Below are 23,971 nucleotides of genomic sequence, written 5' to 3'. Positions count from 1 at the left end.
AGACGGATGGAAGACCCTTAGAGCTCACCTCTGACCATGCTTGCACAAATCACAGAGGTTGTGTTTGGGGGTTCCTGAGACATAATACCTGTCTTCAGGCAGACATCCCCTTCCAAGCCAAACCCCCAAAAGTCTTTATTCCACCAGACAGACAGACAGACGGACAGACAGATGCTGCTTAGCATCACCTGCTATGGGCAAAGAGTGTACGCACCTCTCGTGTCCAAAACAAAAGCCCAGCCTGTGATATCAGCTCTTGGGAAGCTGAGGCAGGAGCATGGCTTAACGTTTAGAGTCTGCAGGACTACACCGGAAGACCTTGTCTCAAAACAAACAAACAAACAAACAAACAAATCCAGTTAGAAATCAAGTGAGGGCCCAAACCAAATGAACCAGATAAGGAACCACCGACTGTCAGACCAGGAGCTGGTGGGCATGTGCGTGCAGGTGCCCTTGTGAGCTTGCTGGTTGGCAAAAACTACACAGTTCTGTTTGTTTTTGTCTTGTATCTTGACACTAAATTCCCTAACTCTTTAGTTAGGATCGTGTGTGTGTGTGTGTGTGTGTGTGTGTGTGTGTGTGTGTGTGTGTTATGAAATGCTGTGTGTGTTTAGTTTAAAAAGCACAACCACTTCCCTGCTTCACCCAGTTACTTTTTAGCGCCCAATGCCAAGAGAACTGCACTATCTCACCGCCGTCCGCACCGCTCACAGAGATAAGCAGCTTGCAGGATGCTGGGCTCTTTACAAGAATTCACTGTAGTAAGGCTTGCTGCTTTTCCACTCATGCTCTGCGGGATTTCAGGGTGTGTGTGTGTGTGTGTGTGTGTGTGTGTGTGTGTGTGTGTGCTGAGTTTCTCACGTGTGCAGCCACTGAAGGAGTGTTAGGACTCAGCTAGTGCCAGGACCCCAGCACATGCAATCTGGCTCTCAGTTTCCTTGAGGGAGGATCGCTCAGCCCGCCCCCGGCCAGCCTCCAAAGCCAGCCCAGCCCAGTCCCATCCGCCTGCCCAGGCCCTGCTTTCCTCCGTTTCCTCCAGCACGGTTCTCTACCCCAAGGACGCTCCCACCCGGTGCGAGCAAGAGGAAGCGCGCAAGTTGGTTGCCAGGCACCCGCAGGTCCCCACATGCATCTGGATGCGAGTTCGCGCTGTGGAACTGGACAGGGTACTCGGCCCCTCGCCCTTTTGGAGCGTTGCTCTGGCCCTCAGCTCTGAGCTCGTCCTGATATGGCAGGAGACATCACTTGCTGAAGGAAAAGGGGCGGGTAAGTAGGGGGTCATAGGCAGGCGACTGGACAGCATAATCAGGCTAGGGGCAGCATGTGCGCCATGGGATCCCAATCTGGGCACTGTCACAGAGACGTTCCTACGTGTGGAGTGTGACCCAGGTGCGCCCTCAAAGACTAGAAGGCGGCTGGTTCACCTCTGCTCAGCAGGTAGATTCCTCATTCTGGGAGCCATGGAGATGGGACCAAAGGAGATGGAGCTGGGAAGGAGGTGAAAGAGACCCACAAAGAGCCACAGAGGTGTAAAACGTAACTCTGAAGGATGCAAAGGAAGGTGCTGTCATAAAAGGAAAGGCTAGACGCCCACTGGCCTGCTTCTGATAGGACTGAAACTAGAACAAGCCCAGAGCATTTGAAAGCGTGTGGGCCTTTAACAGGGTCGAGTAGATTCCCGGGAGTTTCAGCAGCTGTGTGGACAATCTTTAAACTTTTTACTGCAGCGTGAGAGGAAGGAGTAGATATGAAAGAGGAATTTGGGATAAGAGCCAAGCTCATTGTAAAGCGCAGGTCTGGGCTCAGTCCTTCCTGCCTCGCTAGCGGTAAGGTCTTGAGCAAGGCACTCAACTTACCTGGACCTTGGACCCCTCGGCGATAGAGCAGGGGGTCTCCAAAGATTGGAGGGAAATATTGATGAGATGTTTGTAAAAGTACTTAAAACGAGGCTGAAAATGTGGCTCGGTAAGTAAGCTTGGGCACCACCGCCTTGGGTTTGATCCCAGTACGGAGAAAAACAAACTACTTAGCTGGCTGCAGTAAACAGCAGTGTCTTACCTCACAACCTGTGGGAGTATTCTAATGCTGATCGCAGGAGCTGGGAGATGTGGAGACAGTGAAGGGGGGGCGACTAGGACAAGAGAAAAAGACCCAGAAGCTAGATGGAGCAGGAGGCTGGGTGCCTCCTCTTTTTCTTCTCCCTTTCAAATGGAGAAGAAAAAGACACGTTGGGGTGCAGGGGTTGCTCAGACTGAGGACAGGAGTTAAGGGAATGCCTTCCTGAGAGTAGGGAAGGAGAATGGAGGTCATTCGCTGAGCAGGCTGGGCGGGGTTCAGTTGAGAATGAAGTCCATAGGATGGAGTAACATCTTTGCCAACAGCCACTAGATGTCCTGGCATCATTCCAGGGTTGGTGGACCATTGAGTTTATCGAGAGTCATATCAGAGTTCTAACTTGACCTGACTACCTAGGAAACTGACAGATGCAAGAACACTGTGTAAGTGTAATCTGCCATTTGAAACCTCTTTCACTGTGAGAAACAAGAAAGGTGTGGCCATCACCTGAGTAAATTACCAAAGTTGTTGGAGCCTTAGCACTTGGGCCAAGGCCCCTCCCACACCTTCACCCACTGTGCCAGCTAGCTATGTCAACTTGATATGACCTGGGAAGAGAGTCTCAATGAGAGATTATCTACATTGGGTTGGTCTTTGAGCACAACGTGGGAGATTATCATAATTGACTTAACTGATGTAGGAACATCCAGCCCACTGTGGGTGGCATCATGCTCTAGGCAGGGCATTTTAAACTGTGTAAGAGTGGGGAAACTGATGAGCTGAAGGCAAAGGAGGAAGCATTCATGCATTGGTTTCCCTCTGTCCCTGACTGTGGATGTGGTTTGACTAGCTGTTTAGAGTCTTACCTTGACTCCCCAACCCACCCTATCTATGACAGACTTTACCTGGAATCGTAAGTCAAATAAATTTTCTCTCACGCTGCTTTTTGTCAGGGTGTTCTACCACAGCAGAAGAAATGAAGCTATAACACCGCCTCATTTGATCATCTCAGCAACTGGGTAAAAAAAACTGACGTTTTAAGCCCCCATTTTACAGATACAGAAAGTGAAGCTCAGACACACTGAAGACTGTGTGGTAAGTTGGGGGTGGTGAGTCTGGCCTGGTAGCACATGGTGGTGCTCAACTTTATTCCCAGCACTTGGGAACAGAGGCAGGCAGATCTCTGTGAGTTTAAGGCCAGCCTTGTTCACAGCAAGTTCTAAGCCAGCCAGGACTGCATAGTGAGACCCTATCTCAAAATAAAGAAATCCACGATCCCATTCTAGACCTGTCTGGGCTCACAGCCCATGGTTTGGAAGCAGTGTGTATGTCTGTCTATAAGTTCTATGGCACTTTGGTTAGACAGAAAGATTTCCAGGGGTCATTTTGTCATTTGACAGCCTGAGACACCCCAATGCTCTGACGCACATCCCAGGCTCTGAAACCTCACCATACTGCCTCCTTATCTCTTCCATGTTGGAACAGCACAGCCCTAGTTCGGCTCCCACCGCCCCACCACCGGCTGTGCCTCTTTGAGCCTCCCCGCTTGCTCTATTGAGCTGTACACGTCTAAGGTTTGTAAGGATCTCAGGAGAAAGTCCGTCTGTCCAACACACAGTCGATTGTGTTTTCTCCATGTTCTGGTTCCATGCACACACGGACCTCCAGGCTGCTGAGAGAAGATCCCCATGCACCTGGACCAAGTGCTTGTTCTCAACAGGGAAGTGGTGGCTCCTGACCAGATCCACAGCCACCTATGACTTCCTGAGTGGGACTTGGGAGGAAAGCACTGCTGAGTCTGAGGTGTGGCGGTCTTGGGCTTAAGTGAGAGAGGACCCTGCTCATTTGTCACCATCATGACTCATGCACAATGCCACAGGCACAGTGGGGTCATCGGAGGCCTTTCTGCTGCCTCTGGTTGCCTCAGTAATAAACCCTAAAGACCATCTGCTACAATCCCCCCTTTTTTCAGACCAAGTGACGTTTACCTGAGGACACCCAGATACCCTGGAGAACCCAGAACTTGAATTTTGGACCCTGGGGATTCCCATCATAAAGGTGAGCTCCATTGTCCCAGAGGTACCAGGGGAGGGGAGTAGACAAGTGGCTAACCTTGGCCTCTCCACCGAGGGCCCTGAGAGGAGATAGAGGAAGCCAGCGGCAGCCTGTGGTTCTCAGGCAGAGGAACCGTGACTCTGGAGAGCCAAGCCAGTTCTCTCTTCCTCTGACTCTGTCCCTTGCTCTTTCTCACTCTGAAAAATATCTGAACACTCGTTAAAGTTTTAGCATCTGTCCTGGGGATTTTTCTAACCACAAAGGGTAATTCCTACTCCACCCCTGCTGTGACTCAGCTATGTCGTAGTACCACACAAGCCAGAGAGGAGAAGATAAAGTCACCAGAAAGGGTGGCCCAGGGCCAGAACCCACCTCTCTCTACAGACTCCACAAGTCTGGTCCTCTGCTCTACTTGACAGACCTTCTGGCCACCTGAAAGCCCAAGATGGCCTCCAGCTCAGCCCCTGATGAAAATGAGTTTCAATTTGGTTGCCACCCTGCTCCCTGCCAGGACCCATCGGAGCCCAGAGCTCTCTGCTGCACAGCCTGTCTCTCTGCGAACCTGAGGTGAGGGGTCAAAGAGCCAAGGGCCTGTGAGAAAGACTGCTAGGGAGGAACCCAATGGGATGTGGGACTGAGGGAACTGGTAACTGTGAGCAGGTAACTTCACCTCTCTGGGCCTAAATTTCCACACACCTTTTTTTTCTGAATACTGCCCCTCCCCCGGCTGTGGGTGGATGGGTCAGTAGCCACAGAAAGCCGTCAGTCAGTCCAACTACTTTTAAGGTAGAACCTTAAGCATCACTCAACCATCTCTTACTGTATGACCTGGATGTTTCCAAGCCCCAGTTCCTTGTCTGTGGAGCTGTCATCTGCCTCCCAGAATTGTTATGAGACTCTATCAATAACATTCCCAGAACTTCTTAAAATCATGTTTGCCTCCCCTTACCACCCCCCCTGCAAATATCAAATTGTAATAAGAGATACAATTTTGTTTTATTAGACACAGTTAAAGGGGGGCAAAGATACAGGCGTGTATCCATTTATGTTTAAAGAGTAAATAAATGTACCAATAGCAGCATTAATTGCCTTGAGCAATTGCTATGCATCCTTTGTGTGCCACGTCCCCTGTGTGTGCCCTCAGACCAGCAGAAATTAGTATAATCAATGCCCTATGGCATAGATGAGAACTGCAAAGTCTCCAGAAAGATCAAGTCGCCTTGACTCCTGTGAGTTTCCAGGTGAAGCCACTCCTAAAAGGCCTTGGACCATGAGCACAATCTTTTCTTTGGGACGTTACAGCGTAAGGATGTAGGGAAACTGAGTCAGTCAAATGAGAAGTCCACATTCGGGTGACTAAGGGGAGGAGGCTGCAGGAACACGGCCAGAGGTTGTGGCTGTGGAAAGGCCAGGCAGGGGTGGAAGCCACAAGTGATGGGTTTCCTGGCCAGCTGATGCTCTGAGCTCGTATCCGGGGAGGGGGGCTCCCCCCAGTCCCCATCCCACTGAAAACCTGGCAGAAGAGTGAACAGAAGCTGAATGAAAAATGCAGGCAGGACCCAGCCTGAGGTGCCCTGCTCTGGATTTGCCTCACTCTCCTATGGCCTCAGTTTCCCCTAGAGAGCAGTTTGGATACTCACTGTCAGTCAGAGCTACGGACACAGGTGTCCCACGTAGCACCCCGGTCTGAATCTGATGCCTATTCCCAGTAGACAGACTCTGAGGTCTTTTCTTGTTCTAATAGGCCAAGATCTCCTGCCATGGCCAAAAAAGGAGAGGCCAGAATCACATACAGGGTACTGAGAAAAACATGGAATTCCGAGCCCAGAATCCCTTGCTTAATCCCTGGGGATTAGACATATTAGGGGGAATTCAAAATTTTCACTAATTTGGAAAAGGCAAGTCAGTGCATGAGATAATACTTTCAGAAGAGACTCTGTAAGCAGGCGCTTGCACGGGTATCTCTATAGTGGGCCAACCATAACCACACCACATGGATGAGGACAAGACTATCAGGTGAAGGCATGTGGAGCTAACTAAAAACAGTTCACAGAAAACATCAGGAAACAGTGAGTGCCCAGGGTCTCAAAGGCCTTGGCATGGGCCTCTCTAGGATGGTGGGATTATTGCAGGAGTCAAGGCCCGGGCTTTAAGTCTGTCAGAAGGTGCAAGTGACGGATGTCAGAAGGCAACAAGGTGCGATGTCTTATTTGAGAGACTTGTTCGTGTTTCCCCAGAGATGAGGAGGAGCGGATCTGTCCTAAATGCGGAGCAGACAACCTCCAACCTGTGAGCCCAGGAAGCCTTCAGACTCAGGAGAAGGTAGGTTAGCATAGACAAGGAAGAAGGTCTGTCCATCTTTTGGAGACTGATGAGTTGTTTCCATCTGTGTGGGCCTAAGTTTACACACTAGAACCCATGTTATAAAAGCTGTGTGTGTGTGAGGAGACACTTGGATCCCTGGAGCCCACTGGCCAGCTGGTCTACCCTACATTGTAACTTCTAAGCTAAGCAGAACCTCCTCTCTAAAGAAAATGAAAAAGAAATAGTGGGGTGGCAGGCCCTGAGGATCAACTCCTGAGAAAGTAAGGGATGGGTGGGTTGGGGGGAGACTCAGCCAGGTAGACGCAAAGCAGGCAATGCCCATGTGGCCCCTGGCAGGTGCATCTCTCCTTTGTCCGGACCCTACAGTGAATCTGCTTTATGAACAAGGTAAGGGGCTCACAGCGACAGCAGCCCATCGTCCTAAGCCACCTGGCAGGTTCTGATCCATTTGCAATTGGAACCACCAGTTACAGACTAAATAGACTAGAGCAGGGGTCTGTAAACTGGCTCCTGGACCAAATCCAGCCCATCTCCTGGCTTTATATTCAGCCCACAGGATAAGAATGGTTTATATGCTTCTAATTGATGGAAGAAATCATGTTTAGGAACTCATGAAACCTCTGTAAGATGCAAAGTCCATGGCCACAAATAAAGTTTTGTTGGTATCTAGCCATCTTCACTGACCTGTTATCTGTGGCTGCTTCCTCCCTACAGCGGCAGAGATGAGCACTTACAGTAGGAACTTCAAAACCTCAAAATATCTCTGGCCCTTGACTTGAGAAAGTCAGCCAGTTCCTGATTACAGAGAAAAGTCATTTTCAGACCACCTCTTGTGTGAGCCAAGCTGTGAGTCCTGGAGTAAAAGGACCTTTGGAAGGGGCCAGAGAGACAGACTTACTCAACACAGCCTTGAAATCTGCTCCTCCCCCAAGCTGAAAGGTCCTTCATGGGGGGCCCATGTAGCACAGAGGTTTTCAGATCTCACCAGCTCATGACCAAATGACAAAAGTATAGAAACATGTTCAGTTTTGTGAAGTTCAATTATCTCCGTTTAGAGAGTCAATCTTTACTCTGAATGTTTCCTTCCTTCTTTTTTTTTTTTTTTTTTTTTTTTTTTTTTTTGCGGAAATGACGTAAAGGTAGCTGGGAGCTTGCAGCAAATCTTTTACTAGGTACAGAAAAAGGATGGCAATCTTTGTGTTCACAACTCAAATCCCAAAAGTCCAACCACACAGAAGCCACTGCATAAAACCCAGCCTCTTGGTTAACATGTGAGGAAGACACACAGCAACTTTCAATGCCAGAACTCTTCAGTGGCCAGAACTTCTGCTTGGTCACCCTTTCTGTCCCCACAGAGAGAAAATACAGGCTGCTTTCAGCCAAAGCTTCTCTACTGTGACCTTGGCATGCAAGGATGGTTTTATGTCCCCCAGTGTGTGGCTAGAGACAAAGTTTCTCTCTTTGTAAAATGCTTGGAGATGCTAAATTGGTTCTAGAAGGTTCTTCCCAGGATCTATGATATCTGAGTCATAGGCCAACAGCTGCGAGGGCTCCCCTTCCTCCTGCCCATTGGTCCAGATGTAGTGGGGGCTCCACACCTATCCCCCCTCCTTTGCACAGGTCATTCAGAGAGTGCAGGGACTTCCCTGCCCAAAGCTGGCTGAGGGGCTTTTTCTTCTATTTCTCGGCATCCCCCTCACACCTCTGGCGAACTCTCAGACAATAATAAGGATCGAGTTCATTTCCACGGAAGAGTTTCTGAGCCTCCCTGTTTGGCTGTCCTAGCTACACATGGGAACAAATACAGATGCCTTACCGTGGGCCTCTGTGTCTCATGTGTACAGCTTGGGGATAGGCTGTGTATTTTCCAAGGCTTGTTTTGTCTTTTCCTCTCAGGAAAATTAAAACACACCACTTATATAAATGTTAGGTAACACTGGCCAGAGATACTTTAATGTCATTTAATCTGGCCGCTTTAATTATTTTCATCAAGATAAAACTCAATACACGCAGGAGGTTTGGATGGAAGAAGCACCCGGAGCCAGGTCTCTTACTTAACCCATTTTTTTCTCCTGCCCCCGTCTCTGAGAGACTTGAGGGACATCCAGGAATCTGCAAGAGCACAGGTTGAAATTTGCTGCCTTAGGACAAAGTCAAAGGCTGGAGAGATGGCTCAGTGGTTAGGCTTCATGGACCACAGGAGAGTTACAGCAGGGATGACTGCCCTTTTCCATGATGGGAACTTTGGGGGACTTTTGACCTAAGGAAAATGACTAATACTAAGCCAGTCCTTTGCATGTGGTCACTCCCACATTTGTCTGTGTGACTGAGAGTACGTAGGGGATAGAAACTGGGCAGAGAGGCCAGGCTGGAGAACAGATGAGTTCAGTCCCAGGTGTCCATCTTGCGTGCCCTCCCCGCCTGTCACCATCATCCAGAATCCATGATAGGTCAGCGTGTCCTTACTAAGGGCCCAGTTACCAACACAGCAAGCAAAGATTAGAAGGTCAAGGATAACTTAGTGAAGAGGGGCCATTCTTGCCTGGAAGGATCCCGAACGATCAAGAGTAGGGTAGAAGAGAAACCAAGAGCTTGGGGCTGGGGAAGGGCGGGACAGATGAGGGTGCCTGCTCTGTGAGTGTGCTCTGTGAACCCATGTTCAGACCGCAGCACCTGTGCTTAAAAAAAAAAAAAAAAGCTGGGCTCATCCATGAATACCTGCCACACCAGCACTGTAAAGGGTGGGGGCAGGAGGCTCACTGGGACTTGTCTAAGAGCATAGCTCTAGGTTCAGTGAGAGACCCTGTCTCAAGGGACGGAGTCTCAAGGTGGAGAGTGATAGTGTGGGTATCTGATGTCCTCTTCTGCTCCCCATGTGCCCTTGGGTGCACGCATGTGAGTGAATGCGCGTGCGTGCGCGCACGCGCACACACACACACACACACACACACACACACATCAACAACTAGAAAATAACATTTGATTCTGTTTGCTGAGACCCCCATCCCTCACCCCTCACCACCCCCAAACAGAAAACTGTTTTCCTCACTTTCTTCCCTCTGAGGCTCAGGCAAGATTGATGGGTGGACCACAATAATGCCGTGGCTTTTTCTCGAGCCCCAAATGACAGGAGTTTAAGCAGTCGAGTCTAACTTCCAGTGTGTCTATATAGTGGGCTCCTGCCAGATGGGGTTATATCTAGGACATGTGTGGCACTATAAAGTGACCCCCCCCCACACACACACACACTCATATATTGGGCTCTGGCCACAGCACCGACTTCTCTTTCATTTGTACTGAGCTGAAGCAGGCTTCGTTTGAGGAAGGCCAGTCAGCCTTCTGTTCCCAGGGTCACTCTGTGTGGGTAGACTCTAATCATGTGTCTCCTGCATCTCTCCCTGTCTCTGCATCTGTGTTCTCTGAAGTGTGATAACCAGTGTGAACTCCCCATCCTTACACTCCTAAACCGGGCAGTTCACATCTATAGTGTAGGCAATCAAGTGGCATCCTGATAGTCCTGTTGATTTATTGGTAGGCATTATATTAAGGCCCAAGGCAACGAAGCTGCTGGTATCTGAACCTAAATTATATGTCAAAGCTGTTCTCCAATGCTCTGCTTCATAGACTGGTGGCATTTTCTTCATTTCAACTTCAAATAGAAAATAATCAGCCCCAAACCTGGCAGGAACCATCATGGGAGACAAAGACTCTGAAGACACAAGGTGGAGAGAGTGTCCTAGACTACCTGGGCACACACAGTATAACCACAGGGGCCTTGTGGGAAGGAGACAAGCATCCTCAGGACATAGGAAGGCGGTGCTGACTTTTAAGATAAAGAGAGGGCCCACAGGCCAGGGCTGCAGGCAGCCTCCAGAGGAGTGTACTACTGCCAGTGTGTCCTGGTAGGTTTCTAGCCTTCACAACCACAAGACTGGACGTATGCATTGTGTTAAACCATTACATGTGAGGTGTGTTTTCACACCGAGAAGCAACCATATGAGCACTCACGTATATTGCCTCTCACTCACGTATATATGATAACTGTAAGAAGGATTAGGGTCATCTCATGGCAACTTAGTAACTCTCCCAATGCCATGACACTAAGAAGTAATATGACAGCAACACAGCATACACTCATACATATATACAGATACACATTCGCGAACACACATGAGCACATACGCATGCATATATACACATGTGTGCACACACACAAGCACACACTCATACATAAATACATATGCACATACACACTCACATATATACAAGTTGCCTCTGGAGCTCACACACCCATAAGGAATGGGTGATTGATGTCCAAAGCCGGCAGCCTGGCTGATCCTAGAGCCTTAGAAGATCTTTTGAGTCAACCCTGGCCATCGTTTCAGCTAGTCACAGTAAACTCCTGTGAATTCCTCATCGTTAGGATGAGCCAGACATCCACAAGGCCCACAGCAGGCTGTCTTGCCCACAAGCCCTGCTTACCTGTGGGTATATCCCACTGCATAGACACTATCCAAACTCCAGTGTTAGCTGAACCACTTTTCTCCTTATCCTTCTGAGGACTGTCAACTTCAGGCCACAAAGGGCGGCAACTGTGGACATGAAGGAGTCACAGACCTTTGTCTAGAGAGCCCTAGGTCAGAAATGCCTGCACCTGGTGTCCCTGAGCCACACATCAACAGCAGTGATCTGTCGGAGAGGCTTCATTGAGATGGATTCACAGAGCCAGTGTGTCTCCCTGACGTGGCCACGCTCTGCTTGCTCCTATTGTACAACTGTTTCTTATTCTTGCTTGGGAACAGCTTGTCCCTGCAAACAGAGGGCAGTGGGGCAGGTGGGTGGGGCTTTGCTTAGGCTAGGCTCTGCATCTCAAACCAACTGCATGAACCAGCTGTGAGAAAAGTAAGTCCTGTGGCTCAGTCCTGAAGCTCTCTGGCTCTCCTCCTTTCATCCTAATCCCCTTTGGTCATTCTGACAAAGCATGTTCTTAGAGACTCAAGCTATTACTTACATGTAGAAAAATGTGCTCATTTTAAGGGTACATTTTGATGATGTCCTGGTTAATGTACAAAATCAGGTGAGACCCCACTGCCAAAATGACAAAGGCCTCTATCCTACACAGAACCGGTCACTCCCAGCACACACAGTCCCTCTAGCCTAGCATCAGGCAGCCTGTCTGATGTCAGTCAGGGTCACCTTGATTCTCTAGACTTTTTCAGAAGGATATTCTGGAGCAGGCCTTTTAACATCTGACTTTTTTCGTTTAATGCCGTAGCTTCAGAGTTCCTCCATGTTATACCCAATGTTAGTGTCAACTCTGTTTGATGTCTGGATAGAGTTCTGGAGGGAGAAGATACTTTTTGTGATCCATTTTGTGACCCTCTAGCTGTTTCAAGGTGGTTTTCAAGTTGGGGTACACCTGTCTTTTACTACTTTCTCCCACCCTTCTCTACTCCCTTTCTTCAATCCTTCCAACCCCCTAACACTAGATAGGAGAGGAAAAAAAGGATAGAGAGGAAACGAAGGAGATTCCTAACAAGGTCAGAGGTCAGAAAGGGGAGCCATTATTGTTAGACTACCTCCTGCTTATTAGGAGTGTTGAGTTCTTTAGAGCAAGTTTGATCTTGCCAGCAGGATATCTAATTTCTTTTTCTCCTTTTATCTTTTCTGTGCATGACTACTTAACAAACTATAACCAACAGCAACCAACCAACAACCCACCTCACCTCTCAGGGCCCTAGCACTTATATACCCTCTGAAAAGTCCCCAGAATTCCAAATGTCCCACAATATCAGAAACTATCTGAAGATGGCAAAATCACACCTCTGCTAGAGCATGAGGCAAATTATAGTCAGCTGCGTAGACAATCTGACAATCTGTGTAGATGTATCCCCACACCTGGGATTAAAATGAAAACATACTCTTATAATATTCCTTTTGTTTTAAAAAAAATAAAAATGCCAACATTGTCAGGACATTAGGACTGTTGTGAATTAAGTTGCTACATGCATTCACACACACCTTTGTATAGACGAGAGTTTCTGTTTCTCCTGAGTAAATTCCTGGGAGTGAAGTATGGTCAATTATGACTTGTCAGCAAGTGATTTAAGTAAGTAGGATTTGGCTTTTTGTAAAATACTTCCATAGGGCTGGAAACATAGCCCAGTTAGTAGAAGGCTACTGTGGCACCCAAGACCCTGGGTTCAATCCCCTAATCTCATTCACCAAGACTGTGGGACAGGCTTACACTCAGCATGCAGCAAGTGGAGGCTGGACAATCAGAAGTTCAAAGCTGGCTGAGTATGATGGCGCATGGCTTAGTCCCAGCACTTGGGAGAGGATTTGATTACAGAGACATGAAGATTTCTGTGAGTCTCGGGCTACATAGTGGGTTCTAGGCCAGCAAGGGTTAAATAGTAAGGCCCTGGATGATGATGATGATGATGATGATGATGATGATGATGATGATGATGATGAATTACTTCCATGAGTTTTCCAAGATGTTTGTCCTGTTTTGTTACCCCACCCCCATCTTTGCAGGACCAACATTGCTGTCTTTTTTTCTCGGCCATCCTGACAATTGTAGAGTGTTATCATTGTGGTTACATACAGCACCACATTGCAGTGACAATTTTGGAGTTTTTGTTTCTTTGAAAAACACAGAAATACTATAAGAATGTGTTTTCATTATAATCCTATATGTGAGATATGGGGCCGCTTAAGATTGTTGCCAGAAGTTATCTGTGGTTTGCCTAATGCTCTCATGGGGGTGTGATTTTGCCAGCTGTGAATAATTTCTGTGTGACATTGGGAAATCTGGGGACTCTTTAGACAGTATACAAATGCTAGGGCCCTGAGAGACATGGTGGGTTGTTGTTTGATTGGTTGGCAGTTGCTAATGGTCATGATTTAAGTACTCATGTGCAAAGAAGAAACAAGAAGGAATTAGATATCCTGGTGGCAAAGATAAAACTTGCCTCAAAGAACTCAACCCTCCGTAATCAGCAGGAAGTAGTCGAATGATAGCATCGTCACCTCCGGCCCCCGACTTTATTCAGGGATCTCTTTCCTGTTCTCTCTATTCCTTTCTTCTCTCCTATCTAGTGTTAGGGGGTTGGAAGGGTGGGAGAAAGAAGAAGCCACAAAGTAGCCAAAGGACCACCCGCAGCACAGTCCAATCTCACCTACCTCTTTTTGTGATGTATCTACTCAGCATTCTGAGACTGGAGAGTGAGGCTTAGCTCCACTTTTCTGTGTGTCTGTGTACAGTAGCACGCTGGTCCTTTTTCTGCAGGACAATTATAGAAGGGCTGAGACGCCTAAAGTAGAACAAAGTAGGCTAGGCAGAAGGAACAGAGTGGGTGGGTCAAGTCATGTGCCTGCCAGCTCTGGCCTTGTCAGTTTCTGTTGCTTTTGAGTGATCCCTGGGGATGCCTCCCAACCTCCAGTGACACAGTTATCATTTCCAGGTCCACCCTGCTGTAGCTGAGGCTGGAATCATGTGTCCCTTTGCAGGTGTTGGCTGTTCCTTCAAGGTAAGGTGACAGTGTCAAATCTGTCCATAGTCCCAGACCCTGTGTTTCTCACTCTCCAACGCTTCCCAAAACACAAGCTACTCCTCTGGGTGGCTCCTATGCTAATGAGCTACCAAGCAACAAATTCCACCATTATGTCACTATTGCTCTAGGAAAGTTGAAGCATCACTCACTCACTCGCACCCCTCTCCATGGTCCTGAATTGTCATTATATCAAGGGTAGGGCAGAATGGTCCCACTAGAGACTGGGATGCATGATGCTCCCTGTAGGCATATCTAAGGGCTACATTCCTGCACATGGCTCCACTCCACCTCTACCATATACAGACATCTAATTCCCCTTTGCTGGATCTGGCTTTGCTTGGTGGCTTTTAGTGCCATGTTTTCTTGCTGGTACCCAGGGTCTCTTTCTTACTCCACTGTTTCATAAAGACCCTCACTCTCTTGTCAGGGGAGCCCACAATCCGTGCAGGAGCATGAGGCCACCTCACAGTCCTCCCACCTGTACCTGTTGCTAGGGGTCCTAAAGGAGTGGAAATCCTCCCCAGGCTCCTACCTGGGCTCTGCGCCCATGGCACTGGAGCGGAACCTGTCAGCGCTGCAGCTTCAGGCAGCTGTGGAAGTGACGGGGGACCTGGAGGTTGACTGCTACCGGGCACCGTGCTGTGAGAGCCAGGAAGAACTGGCCCTGCAGCACGTCCTGACAGAGAAGCTGCTGGCACAGCTGGAGGAGAAGCTACGTGTGTTTGCAAACATCGTTTCGGTCCTCAACAAGGAAGTGGAGGCATCCCACCTGGCCCTGGCCGCCTCCATCCACCAGAGTCAGTTGGACCGAGAGCACATCCTGAGCTTGGAGCAGAAGGTAAGTGGGATGGGCACATTTTCAGTCAGCTCAGGAAGCCCCTGTGCCATTCAGCCTTCTCGCCACTCATCCCTCTCAAAGCAGTTGTGGCCATCCAAGAGAATCCCCCTGTGTACCGGGACCTACTCTTAAGACCCTGTGTTAAAAACAAAAGCCCCACTATTCAAGGCGAATCTGGTCTTCTGCTTAGAATTCACTGGGAACTCTGCCTCCACGGCCCCCCTCCCAGGCTGCTTGTTCCATTGTTGACTAGTTGTCACTGCTACGTAATTCTTTCCACTAAGCCGTGTCTTCCCAGTATTTGTTCCTGGTTGTACTCTTCAGGGCCCAAGGAACAACCTGCATCCTCTTCCCCACAGCTGCTCTAGACAGTCGATGCTCACCTCCTAGCCGACTGTTTCCTTCTGTGCCTTCGCCTGCTCTTCAGAGCATGATGGGCTGTGATGTTCTCTTACACTCTGCTTCAGACTATAGAATGTTCCACATGCAGATGGTAGTCCCAGACTGACTTGAGCCCGTAGTTTTCAGTTCCCCTCCTATATTCCAGAGACTATATTTCCTGCAATTTAGCGGCCACCGGGCTCCTGTTATCTAAAACAAACAAACAGCAACATTGTATCATTGTCTCCCACTTATCAGTGCCTGCCTTTAAGTTCTACCCCCTTCACCTTCTCTCCCAGGACTGAAGCTTATTCTTTCAAATTTCTTTGAGTAACCTATTACAAGGTCCAGGCATTGGACCCAAATAGGCAGGCAAAGCCTCCTTCTATAGCATTAATACCCTCTGCCCAGTTGAAAAGTACATCCCTGAGGGCAAAGAGGGTTTCCATCTCACCAGACCTCCGGCTCCACTCCAGCAGCTGGGTACTATGCAAGATATGGACAGAGAGGAAGGGAGCCCACCAGGGGGCGAGGGTGTCAACCTGGACAGGAGGAGCTGTAAGACACAGTGAGGGGGGCCAGCCAGCTAGGGCAATGGCTGGAGGCTTTACCGGAAGGGATATGTAGGCTAGGCTCCTGCTGGATGACCAGAAGTTGGTGCACAGGAGAATAAGAAAAGAAAGGGACTCTGGATGATGCTTGGTCAGGAAAACCTCTTTGGGGTGACTGTATTCCCATGACCCACTACCCCCAACAGTCCCCCAAGCTTGGTGCTGGTACCTCTGGCTGACCAGTCTTCCCCGCAGGTAATGGAGTTACAGCAGACCCTGGCTCAAAAAGACCAGGTCCTGGGCAAGCTTGAGCACAGTCTGCGGCTCATGGAGGAGGCGTCCTTTGATGGCACTTTCCTATGGAAGATCACCAATGTCACCAAGCGATGCCGCGAGTCAGTGTGTGGCAGGACTGTCAGCCTCTTCTCTCCAGGTGACTCCTCCTTGTGGGCACAGAGACTGGTAGAGGAGACAGGCCCTAGGGGACCTGGGAGGCATGGAGTAAGAACAGCCATGCTGGGTCAGGCTAGGGTCCCTGCCAGTGATTTGAGGGAGACAGAGACGGTGCTCTGACCCATGGCTCTTAGGAGCATGGCAGCAGCTCTCTCTCCTCCTGAGTCTCACCTGCACTCTGTAAAGAGGAAGAAAAGTCAGGTTCTGGGAGCCTAAATTTAATGTTGAGAGTGGAGCAGACAGAAGAACTCTCTGGGCAGTAGGAGGCACTGGGAGCTGTGTGCACAAGGGGAAGACCATGGCATTAGTAAGTCAGTGACTCTTTGTTTCTGGGTCCCTTGCTCAGAACAATGATTTAACAGAGAAGTGACTTGGTAGCTTCTGTTATTCACAGATAATAAAATGCTCCTGTGTGTGTGTGTGTGTGTGTGTGTGTGTTTGCCTATGAATGGCATACATATAATATTTACACACAGCTCTGGGTCTATTTAAGTCATACCCATCTTGCCAGGATCAGGCTATTCCTGGATGTGACATTTGAGAGCCTTGTCAAGTGCTTGTCCTCACACCCTTGTTTTACAGAAAAATAAACTGAAGCCAAGGAGGTAGGGTCCCTAGCAGGGGTTGCTTAGAGTTGTGCAGAGCTCTGCCCAAGGATGTGCCACCAGGGAGAGCCCCCATAGGGCCCCATGCTTGCTCACTGATGATGACTTGCCTCTTGGGGGTCATTCCCAGGGGTTATTAGCTGAAGCAAGAAGTGCACTTCTCACACCAGCCTCCAGGGAGGGCCCAACCTTTGAGCAACAGAGAAAACTCAATGCCAAGATTTGGGAGACTTGGGCCTCAACCCTAATTCTGTTCAGGACATAAAACAATGCCCAGCCACTCCTTCCTGGGCTTAGTCTCTAGTTATTTGATGGTTGGTTAAAATGGTAGCTCCCATGTGTAACTGGGAGGCAAACAGCAAGGGACCCCAGGGCAGTATTAAAAACAGGAATGCTAGCTCAACCCACTGCTGAGTCAGCACTGTCAAGTATGGGGCCTTCCCTGTAATCAGAAGGCCAGGTGCCAGCCCCAGGGCGAGGCAACAAGAACATGGCCTTCCTCAACACACTCCTAGAGAAAAGAGCTGGGCCCCAAACCCCAGTTACCTCAGATCCGTGCCTGCTGGACCCCAAGCCCTCATCCACACTGCCCAGTGCTGCCCTCTACTGACAGTGGCTTCATCTTGCAGCTTTCTATACTGCCAAGTACGGTTACAAGTTGTGCCTGCGCTTGTACCTGAATGGGGATGGTTCAGGCAAGAAGACCCACCTGTCCCTGTTCATCGTGATCATGAGAGGAGAATATGATGCTCTATTGCCCTGGCCTTTCCGGAACAAGGTATGGGCCCCAGAGAGGGTGGCTTGTGGGTGGCCATGGTAACCTGGGTCCTGCTGACTTTAGCCATTGACCTGAGACCTGGGCAAGCCTCCTGGGGTTGCTATAATCAGTTTCCTTTCGTAAAATGAAGCCCAATGCAAATCTCACAGCTAAGTCTCCCCCAGCCCTCCGCAGGAGCTGTAGTGTTTGTATCAGAGCACCCTGCGGAGCGCGAGGACCCAGGAATTCCGGTGCCAACAAGTTTAAGAACAGTTTCAGTGGGTAACGAGAAGCAGTTTTCCTGGGGGTAAATTCAAGGGCTTGTGCCTGGGCAGAGTTTGCATCATGCTTAGGTGACCCACTTCTCAGGAGGTTACAGCTATGGGTACGGCAGATGCTCTGTTCCACGGAAGTCTCAAGCCCCGCCCCCAAAGGAAGTCTGCTTCTCTGCCCGATCGAGGGAGGTCCAAGCTAGAGTTTTCTGAGTCAGGAGCCAAGGCTAGGTGCCTGTGTCCAGCCTTCTTGCCAGGACATCTGAGTCTCAGCCGCCACTGTAACTACGACATCAGAATCCCCACTGCTGTTGGCCTAGGAAGAGGGCTCAGATGGTGAATCCAATTCCCCAGAACCCACAGCTAGGCACAGGCACCTGTCATCCCAGAACTGAGAAGGAGGGGACATGAGGAGCCCTGGGGCTTACTGGCCAGCCAGAGATACCTTACCCAGTTATCTCTAAGTCTGAAAAACAAACAAACAAATAAAGGTGAAAAGCAATTAAGGAAGACGCCTGATGGTGATCCTCTGATTTACACACACACACACAAACACACACACAGAATTTCCATTGCCACTTGCTGTGTGGGCCAGTGAAGGACAAAGCCTGAAACTGCCACAGTACCAGATGTTTCCTAGCACAGATGTGGAGCCCTCCACTCGGTGTGAACTAAGGGTCAGAGGCACAGCCGGGCCGGGAGCACGCAGCCGCCCCTCTGACCCCAAACACTGGGCTTCCATGAGGAATAGTCTTCTGAAGCCTGCTCCTCCACCTGCCCCTACTCTACAGGTCACCTTTATGCTACTCGACCAGAACAACCGCGAGCACGCCATTGATGCCTTCCGGCCTGACCTGAGCTCGGCCTCCTTCCAGCGGCCGCAGAGTGAGACGAACGTGGCCAGCGGCTGCCCGCTCTTCTTCCCCCTCAGCAAGCTGCAGTCACCCAAGCATGCCTACGTAAAAGATGACACAATGTTCCTCAAATGCATCGTGGACACCAGTGCTTAGGCGCGGGGGAGTGTCTCCCGGAGGGAACCAGCTTAGACTGGAGGACTTAGCTAGACGGGCAGGCCCTGCCCTTGGAGCCCACAGTCCAGGACAAGGATGGGGCGAGGCTGGCAGGACTTGAGTGCCACAGCATGTTGGCTGTGGCTGCTGTGAGACTGAAGGGACTTGAGCTGTGTGTACAGAGACGGTGTGGAGGGGGAGAGCACAGACCACACACCAGGAGGCCAGCAAGCCCTGAAGGCTGAGACCTGCTTAGGTCAGGACCTGAGTCATGGACACTGAGCCAAGGCTGAGGAGCCTAAGTGGAGGGGCGCTGCTACTAGGACGTTCTCTGGAGGTCAGGGTGTAACTGGGAAAATACCCCATTTTTCTGTTCAGACTCAAAACCAGGACCACAGGGCAGATGGGTCAGACATTCATGTGAATTTAACCCGTCCTGGACTGAGTTCCTACGTTAACAGGCATGCAAACAGATAAACCCAGAAGCTGTCCTGGGAAATGTTTGCCCGCTGGATTTGAAAACCTTTGATGTTTTTACAGATAAGACAAACAACAAGGAAAGCCTTGAATTTCAAGCTTCCTGTTGCTGGCGAGTCTACACTCACAGAGGATCCTGGAGAAATACCCAGGATCCCTCACCCCCCTGCAGCTCCTCATTCACCTAAACCTCTGAACCTAGCAGCTCGGTTACCCAACAGACAGACGCACACCCAGCATCTTACCAGCAAGTGTGAGGCTGGTGTCCAACACACAGCACCTTCATGACTGCTCACAGAGCACCCAACCAAAGGGAGACTACATACACTATTAGGGTCAGCCATTTCTCCAGTCATGAATCTTCCTTCCTCCCTCCCACACTTCCCTTCCTCTCTCTTCCTCCTCCTCTTTTCTCTCCCTCCTTCCCCACATCTTCTAGAAAAAGTTTCATGTAGCCCAGACAGGTTTCAAACTCAGTCTATAGTCAAGGATGACGCTGAATTCCTGATTCTCCTGCCCCTAGTTCCCAAGTGCTGGGATCATAGGTGTGTGTCACCCTGCCTGTTACCTGAGGTTCTGGGGAATCAAGCCCAGGGCTTCCTGCATGGTGGGCAAGTTCTCCGCTTAGCTACATCCCCACAGCTGTAATGGTGCCCTTCTGCTGGGAGAAGAATGCTGTCTTCACACAGTGTGAGAGGCACTGTGTGTGCTTTGAGTGAAGCGTCATGTACAGCCATGTGTGCTGTCTATGCCTAGACACTGCAGGGGAAATAGGGAGAGAGGCAACCCACTCTCCTGAATCTTCTAGTTCATCGGGAAGCCAGCATGATCATTATCACTGAAAGCAGAATGTTGGGAAAGCACAGAGTTCATTGGACAATGAGGGAAGGCTGCATGGAAGAAGTAAACCTCAAACCAGCCTGAGATACGTTGAAATGCAGATCTGGGTGCAGGGGAGAAAACAGCCTTGGGAGGGATGGGACGTGTCTTGGCTGCAAGCAGGGGTTGAGTGACCAAAGGCTGGAGAGGAAGGCTGAACCAGCCAAAATGTAGATAGGCCAACTGGCCAGAACACACAAATCATCATATATGAGCTTTGCACACCTGCAGGACCCTCGGCCTGCTAACAGAAGGGTGAGATGGTAGTCTAAACAGACAGATGATTTATCTCCCAAGGAAGCCCTGCACTGTTCTCTTCGGGTGAGCGGGGGGTGGGGGGGTCAGGGAGGCAAGCTGCTGACCAACCTCATTCCCCTGCATCCTCCCAGTCACCCACTGAGGTGCACAGGCTTGCACCCATTCTCAGATGGGAAAGCTAAGGCCAGAGCAACCATGGCAGGGACATTGGCATTGCAAGCCCCATCCTCGGTGTCCCTTTCCCTCCCTTCCTCTAGGTTTTCCTCCAGTGATGCCTCCAGCCATGGCAGGGCTGGAAGGCAAGGGGTCCTTCACCCAGCCTGAAGGCCAACTCTGCTAGATTTTGACAACCCTGCCTTTGCTCAGAGGCCACATTGTCAAGTCCACGGGTGACCCACAGACAATGATAAAAAAGTGGGAAGAACTGATTTGTGCCTTTAACTGTGAGGTTCTCTGTAGATGAGAAGCCCGTGTAGAAAGGCCATAAAAGAAGCACCGGACAGGAAGAAAAGTCACCATGATCCCATAGAGAGCACTGCTGGGGATGTTTTAGTAGCTTCTCCTGTCTTTTGAAAACAGTACTTTATGGGTAAAGAAACCAGCTCAGGGACTGGAGAGATGGCTCAGCGGTTAAGAGCACTTCCAGAGGTCCTGAGTTCAATTCCCAGCAACCACATGGTGGCTCTCAACCATCTGTAATGGGATCTGATGCCCTCTTCTGGTGTGTCTGAAGACAGCTAATTATATTTAATTAATAAAAAATATACTTATATTTAATTAATTAAAAAATTTTATTAAAAAGAAAAAAAAGAAAAGAAACCAGCTCAGAGAGGTCAGGCAGTTTCCTTAAGGGTAAACAGGCTATAGGCAAATCTCTGCCTCCAGAGTCTGAGGCTTACTACTCACAGTGGTATCCTCCCCAGGGACTTGGGTGAGTGGTGGAATGTCACATGAGAAGTGGCATGTCCTGGGGAACAGCTGCTAGCCCTTCAGGCTCCCTGTCCAACAGAGGCGCCTTTTGCTCGAAGCACTTGCCTTGGCGGGGACGCTTCTTGGGTGGGATCCCCGAATGACCCTGTGGCAGAAGCTGGATTTCATTTGCCCCTGCATCTGGGGCGTGCATGCACACACATGCATATGTTTAAGCAGAGTGCATGCATGTGGTGCAGATGGGATTTAGGGAGCATACCAGAGGGAGCTGGGTATTATAGTCACCTGGACCCTTGGCTCTGCTAGGACCTTTCCTCTAGCCCTACCTGTCTCACGTGACTTCCTCCTGGAAAAGCCCGAGAGGCACAGTGCTAACAGGAACCACTGAAGAACAACAGGAAGATCCAGAGTAGGGCAGATCCACCAGGCCGGCCATCTACCAAGCTGGGAGCTCCCCCTTCCCCAATACCTAACCTGTCAGCCTCCCACAAGCCAGTGGAGAAGTTGGATCCATTCCCCACCCCAGCCCCAGCAACAGGGACTGCACTCCTTTTCAGACTTAGCAACGGTTCTCCCTCCCCCACGCCTCCTCTCAATGTGAGTGTGTGTACACACATGTATATGTGTGAAGGTGTTTGTAGGTGACTTTTTGTGTAGCTGCTGGGGGCTGAACGCAGGTCGGCACTCTTGTGCAGCAGGAGTTTTACAGACGGAGCCATCTCCCCAGACAGACCCCTCTGTAGAGCTTTTAGGGAAAGAGCTTAGAGGGGGGCATCCGGGGGATCAACTCCTTCAGAAGAGCCAAGCCACCGTGGGCCTAAGTCCTAAGACCATGGCTCATAGCCTGCCTTACTGGTCCAGCCAGGAGTCTGCTGGGTCACTCTGTGGAAGATCCCCTTGTACACAAAACTGATCTCATTCCATCCTTTCACCCCAAGCACAGACCCATCTATGCCGTAGTGCCCATCCCCATAGGGACGGAGCCCATTTGAGACACAGCTCCTCCCTGCTGCGTCTGTCTTCCCTGGGACATTGATGTCCCATATATAATTTGCACTGTGGGGTGATGAGGGTACCCCAAGGCCCTCAGAGCATTGCTGTCTAAGTTCGCACCAGGGGCAGGAGGGTGGTGATAGACATAGGCCCAATTTCACCCGGCCTCAGTCTTCCTATCTATCAAATGAGGCCACTAAACCCTCTCAGCACACCACTACACACGGCCAGAACTCAGGCCTCCTACTGCATGGGACCATATACCACAAACACACACACACACACACACACCACTACACACCACACACACATATACAAACACACACACACACACTATATCACACACTAAACACCCCCCACACCACTACACACCACACACACATATATAAACATACATATACACACACTATATCACACACTAAACACTCCCCCACACACCACTACACACCACACACACATATATAAACATACATACATACAACACTATATCACACACACACTATATCACACACACACACTATACACCCCACACACATACACACACCACACTACACAGCACATACCACACACACACCATATCACATACACACATATACACACATATACCACACACCATACACATACACACCACACACATACAACACAAACAAAACACTACACACACACACACAAACACATACACAACACACACACACACATACACAACACACACACACACACACACACACATTTCTGCTGGACAAGCTCCCTTTATGGATAACAAGCACTTCACCTTCTAATTATGTTGTCCTAATCTTCAAGCGTTATCACTCTCACAGGTAAGGCAAGTGTGGCCTTATCTTGGGATATGAAGTAACATATCATATGTTACTTGTCACTGAGCTTTGGCTTCAGCAGGAGCCTGACTGTACTCTCTTTGCCCCTTGGAGTCCGCTATCCAGCTTAGAGATCACTAATGCACGTGAGCGATCGGCAGTAAGGTAGGCTCAGGACAGCCCCTCATTTGCGCCCACTTGGACATGGGAAATGTGTTCCGATTAAGTTACATATTTTTATTTGAGAGAGCATCTTGGATTCCTGGGGCCGGGGTTGGGGGACAAGGTCGTCACCAGAGAGATTATAGAAAGAATCATAAGAGCCCAAGGCAGAGAAGCAAAAATAAAGAGACAAGAGATAGCAACAGAAACTTCAGTATGGGGCGGACCTTGAGGCCCGTGTGCGGCCCAAGGGGCACCTTTACCAGAGTCTGACAACTTGATCTGACCCTGGAAACCTCTATTCAAGCTACTAACCTCCAGGGCCACTGAGTTTGTGGTAATGTGTTCCAGCAGTCACAGGAAGTGAGCACAGCCCTTGGATTGAAGCTGTACCCAGTTGAGACGTGCTGAAACCTACAACACAGACTTGATAGGCAAGAGAGAATTCTGCCTGTCTCACTAGCGTTTCATGTGGCTGACATGCTAAAGTGATTTCAACATTCTGGATATTAGATTTCTAGGAAACTTAGAAACACAGCCATAGGGCCACGTGAGCTTGACATCCAACCACAGGAGAGGACTCTTTCCAATGCCTC

At 49.6% G+C, this 23,971-nt stretch overlaps 1 protein-coding gene across 4 annotated transcripts; it reads left to right on the top strand.

The window, feature by feature from the left end:
* The first annotated feature begins 1,088 nt into the window (after positions 1-1,088).
* On the top strand, positions 1,089-19,453 carry TRAF1 (TNF receptor associated factor 1). 4 transcript variants are annotated; one of them, XM_080927416.1, is made up of 10 exons: positions 1,089-1,266; positions 3,009-3,150; positions 4,028-4,113; positions 4,530-4,677; positions 6,348-6,432; positions 13,905-13,970; positions 14,422-14,832; positions 16,020-16,197; positions 17,452-17,600; positions 18,643-19,453. In XM_080927416.1, the coding sequence occupies exons 4-10, from the start codon at positions 4,556-4,558 to the stop codon at positions 18,859-18,861; spliced, it is 1,230 nt and encodes a 409-aa protein (XP_080783542.1). In that variant the 5' UTR covers positions 1,089-1,266; positions 3,009-3,150; positions 4,028-4,113; positions 4,530-4,555; the 3' UTR covers positions 18,862-19,453. The 4 variants fall into 4 exon arrangements, with proteins under 4 accessions (XP_080783542.1, XP_080783541.1, XP_080783540.1 ...); XM_080927415.1 differs by adding an exon at positions 2,409-2,498 and having other exon boundaries at positions 3,009-4,113; XM_080927414.1 differs by having other exon boundaries at positions 3,009-4,113.
* The last annotated feature ends 4,518 nt before the right edge of the window (positions 19,454-23,971 follow it).

This window comes from Micromys minutus (assembly GCF_963924665.1).
Source record: "Micromys minutus genome assembly, chromosome: 13".
Classification (NCBI taxonomy): domain Eukaryota; kingdom Metazoa; phylum Chordata; class Mammalia; order Rodentia; family Muridae; genus Micromys; species Micromys minutus.
This window is presented reverse-complemented; position numbering and strand designations above follow the sequence as displayed.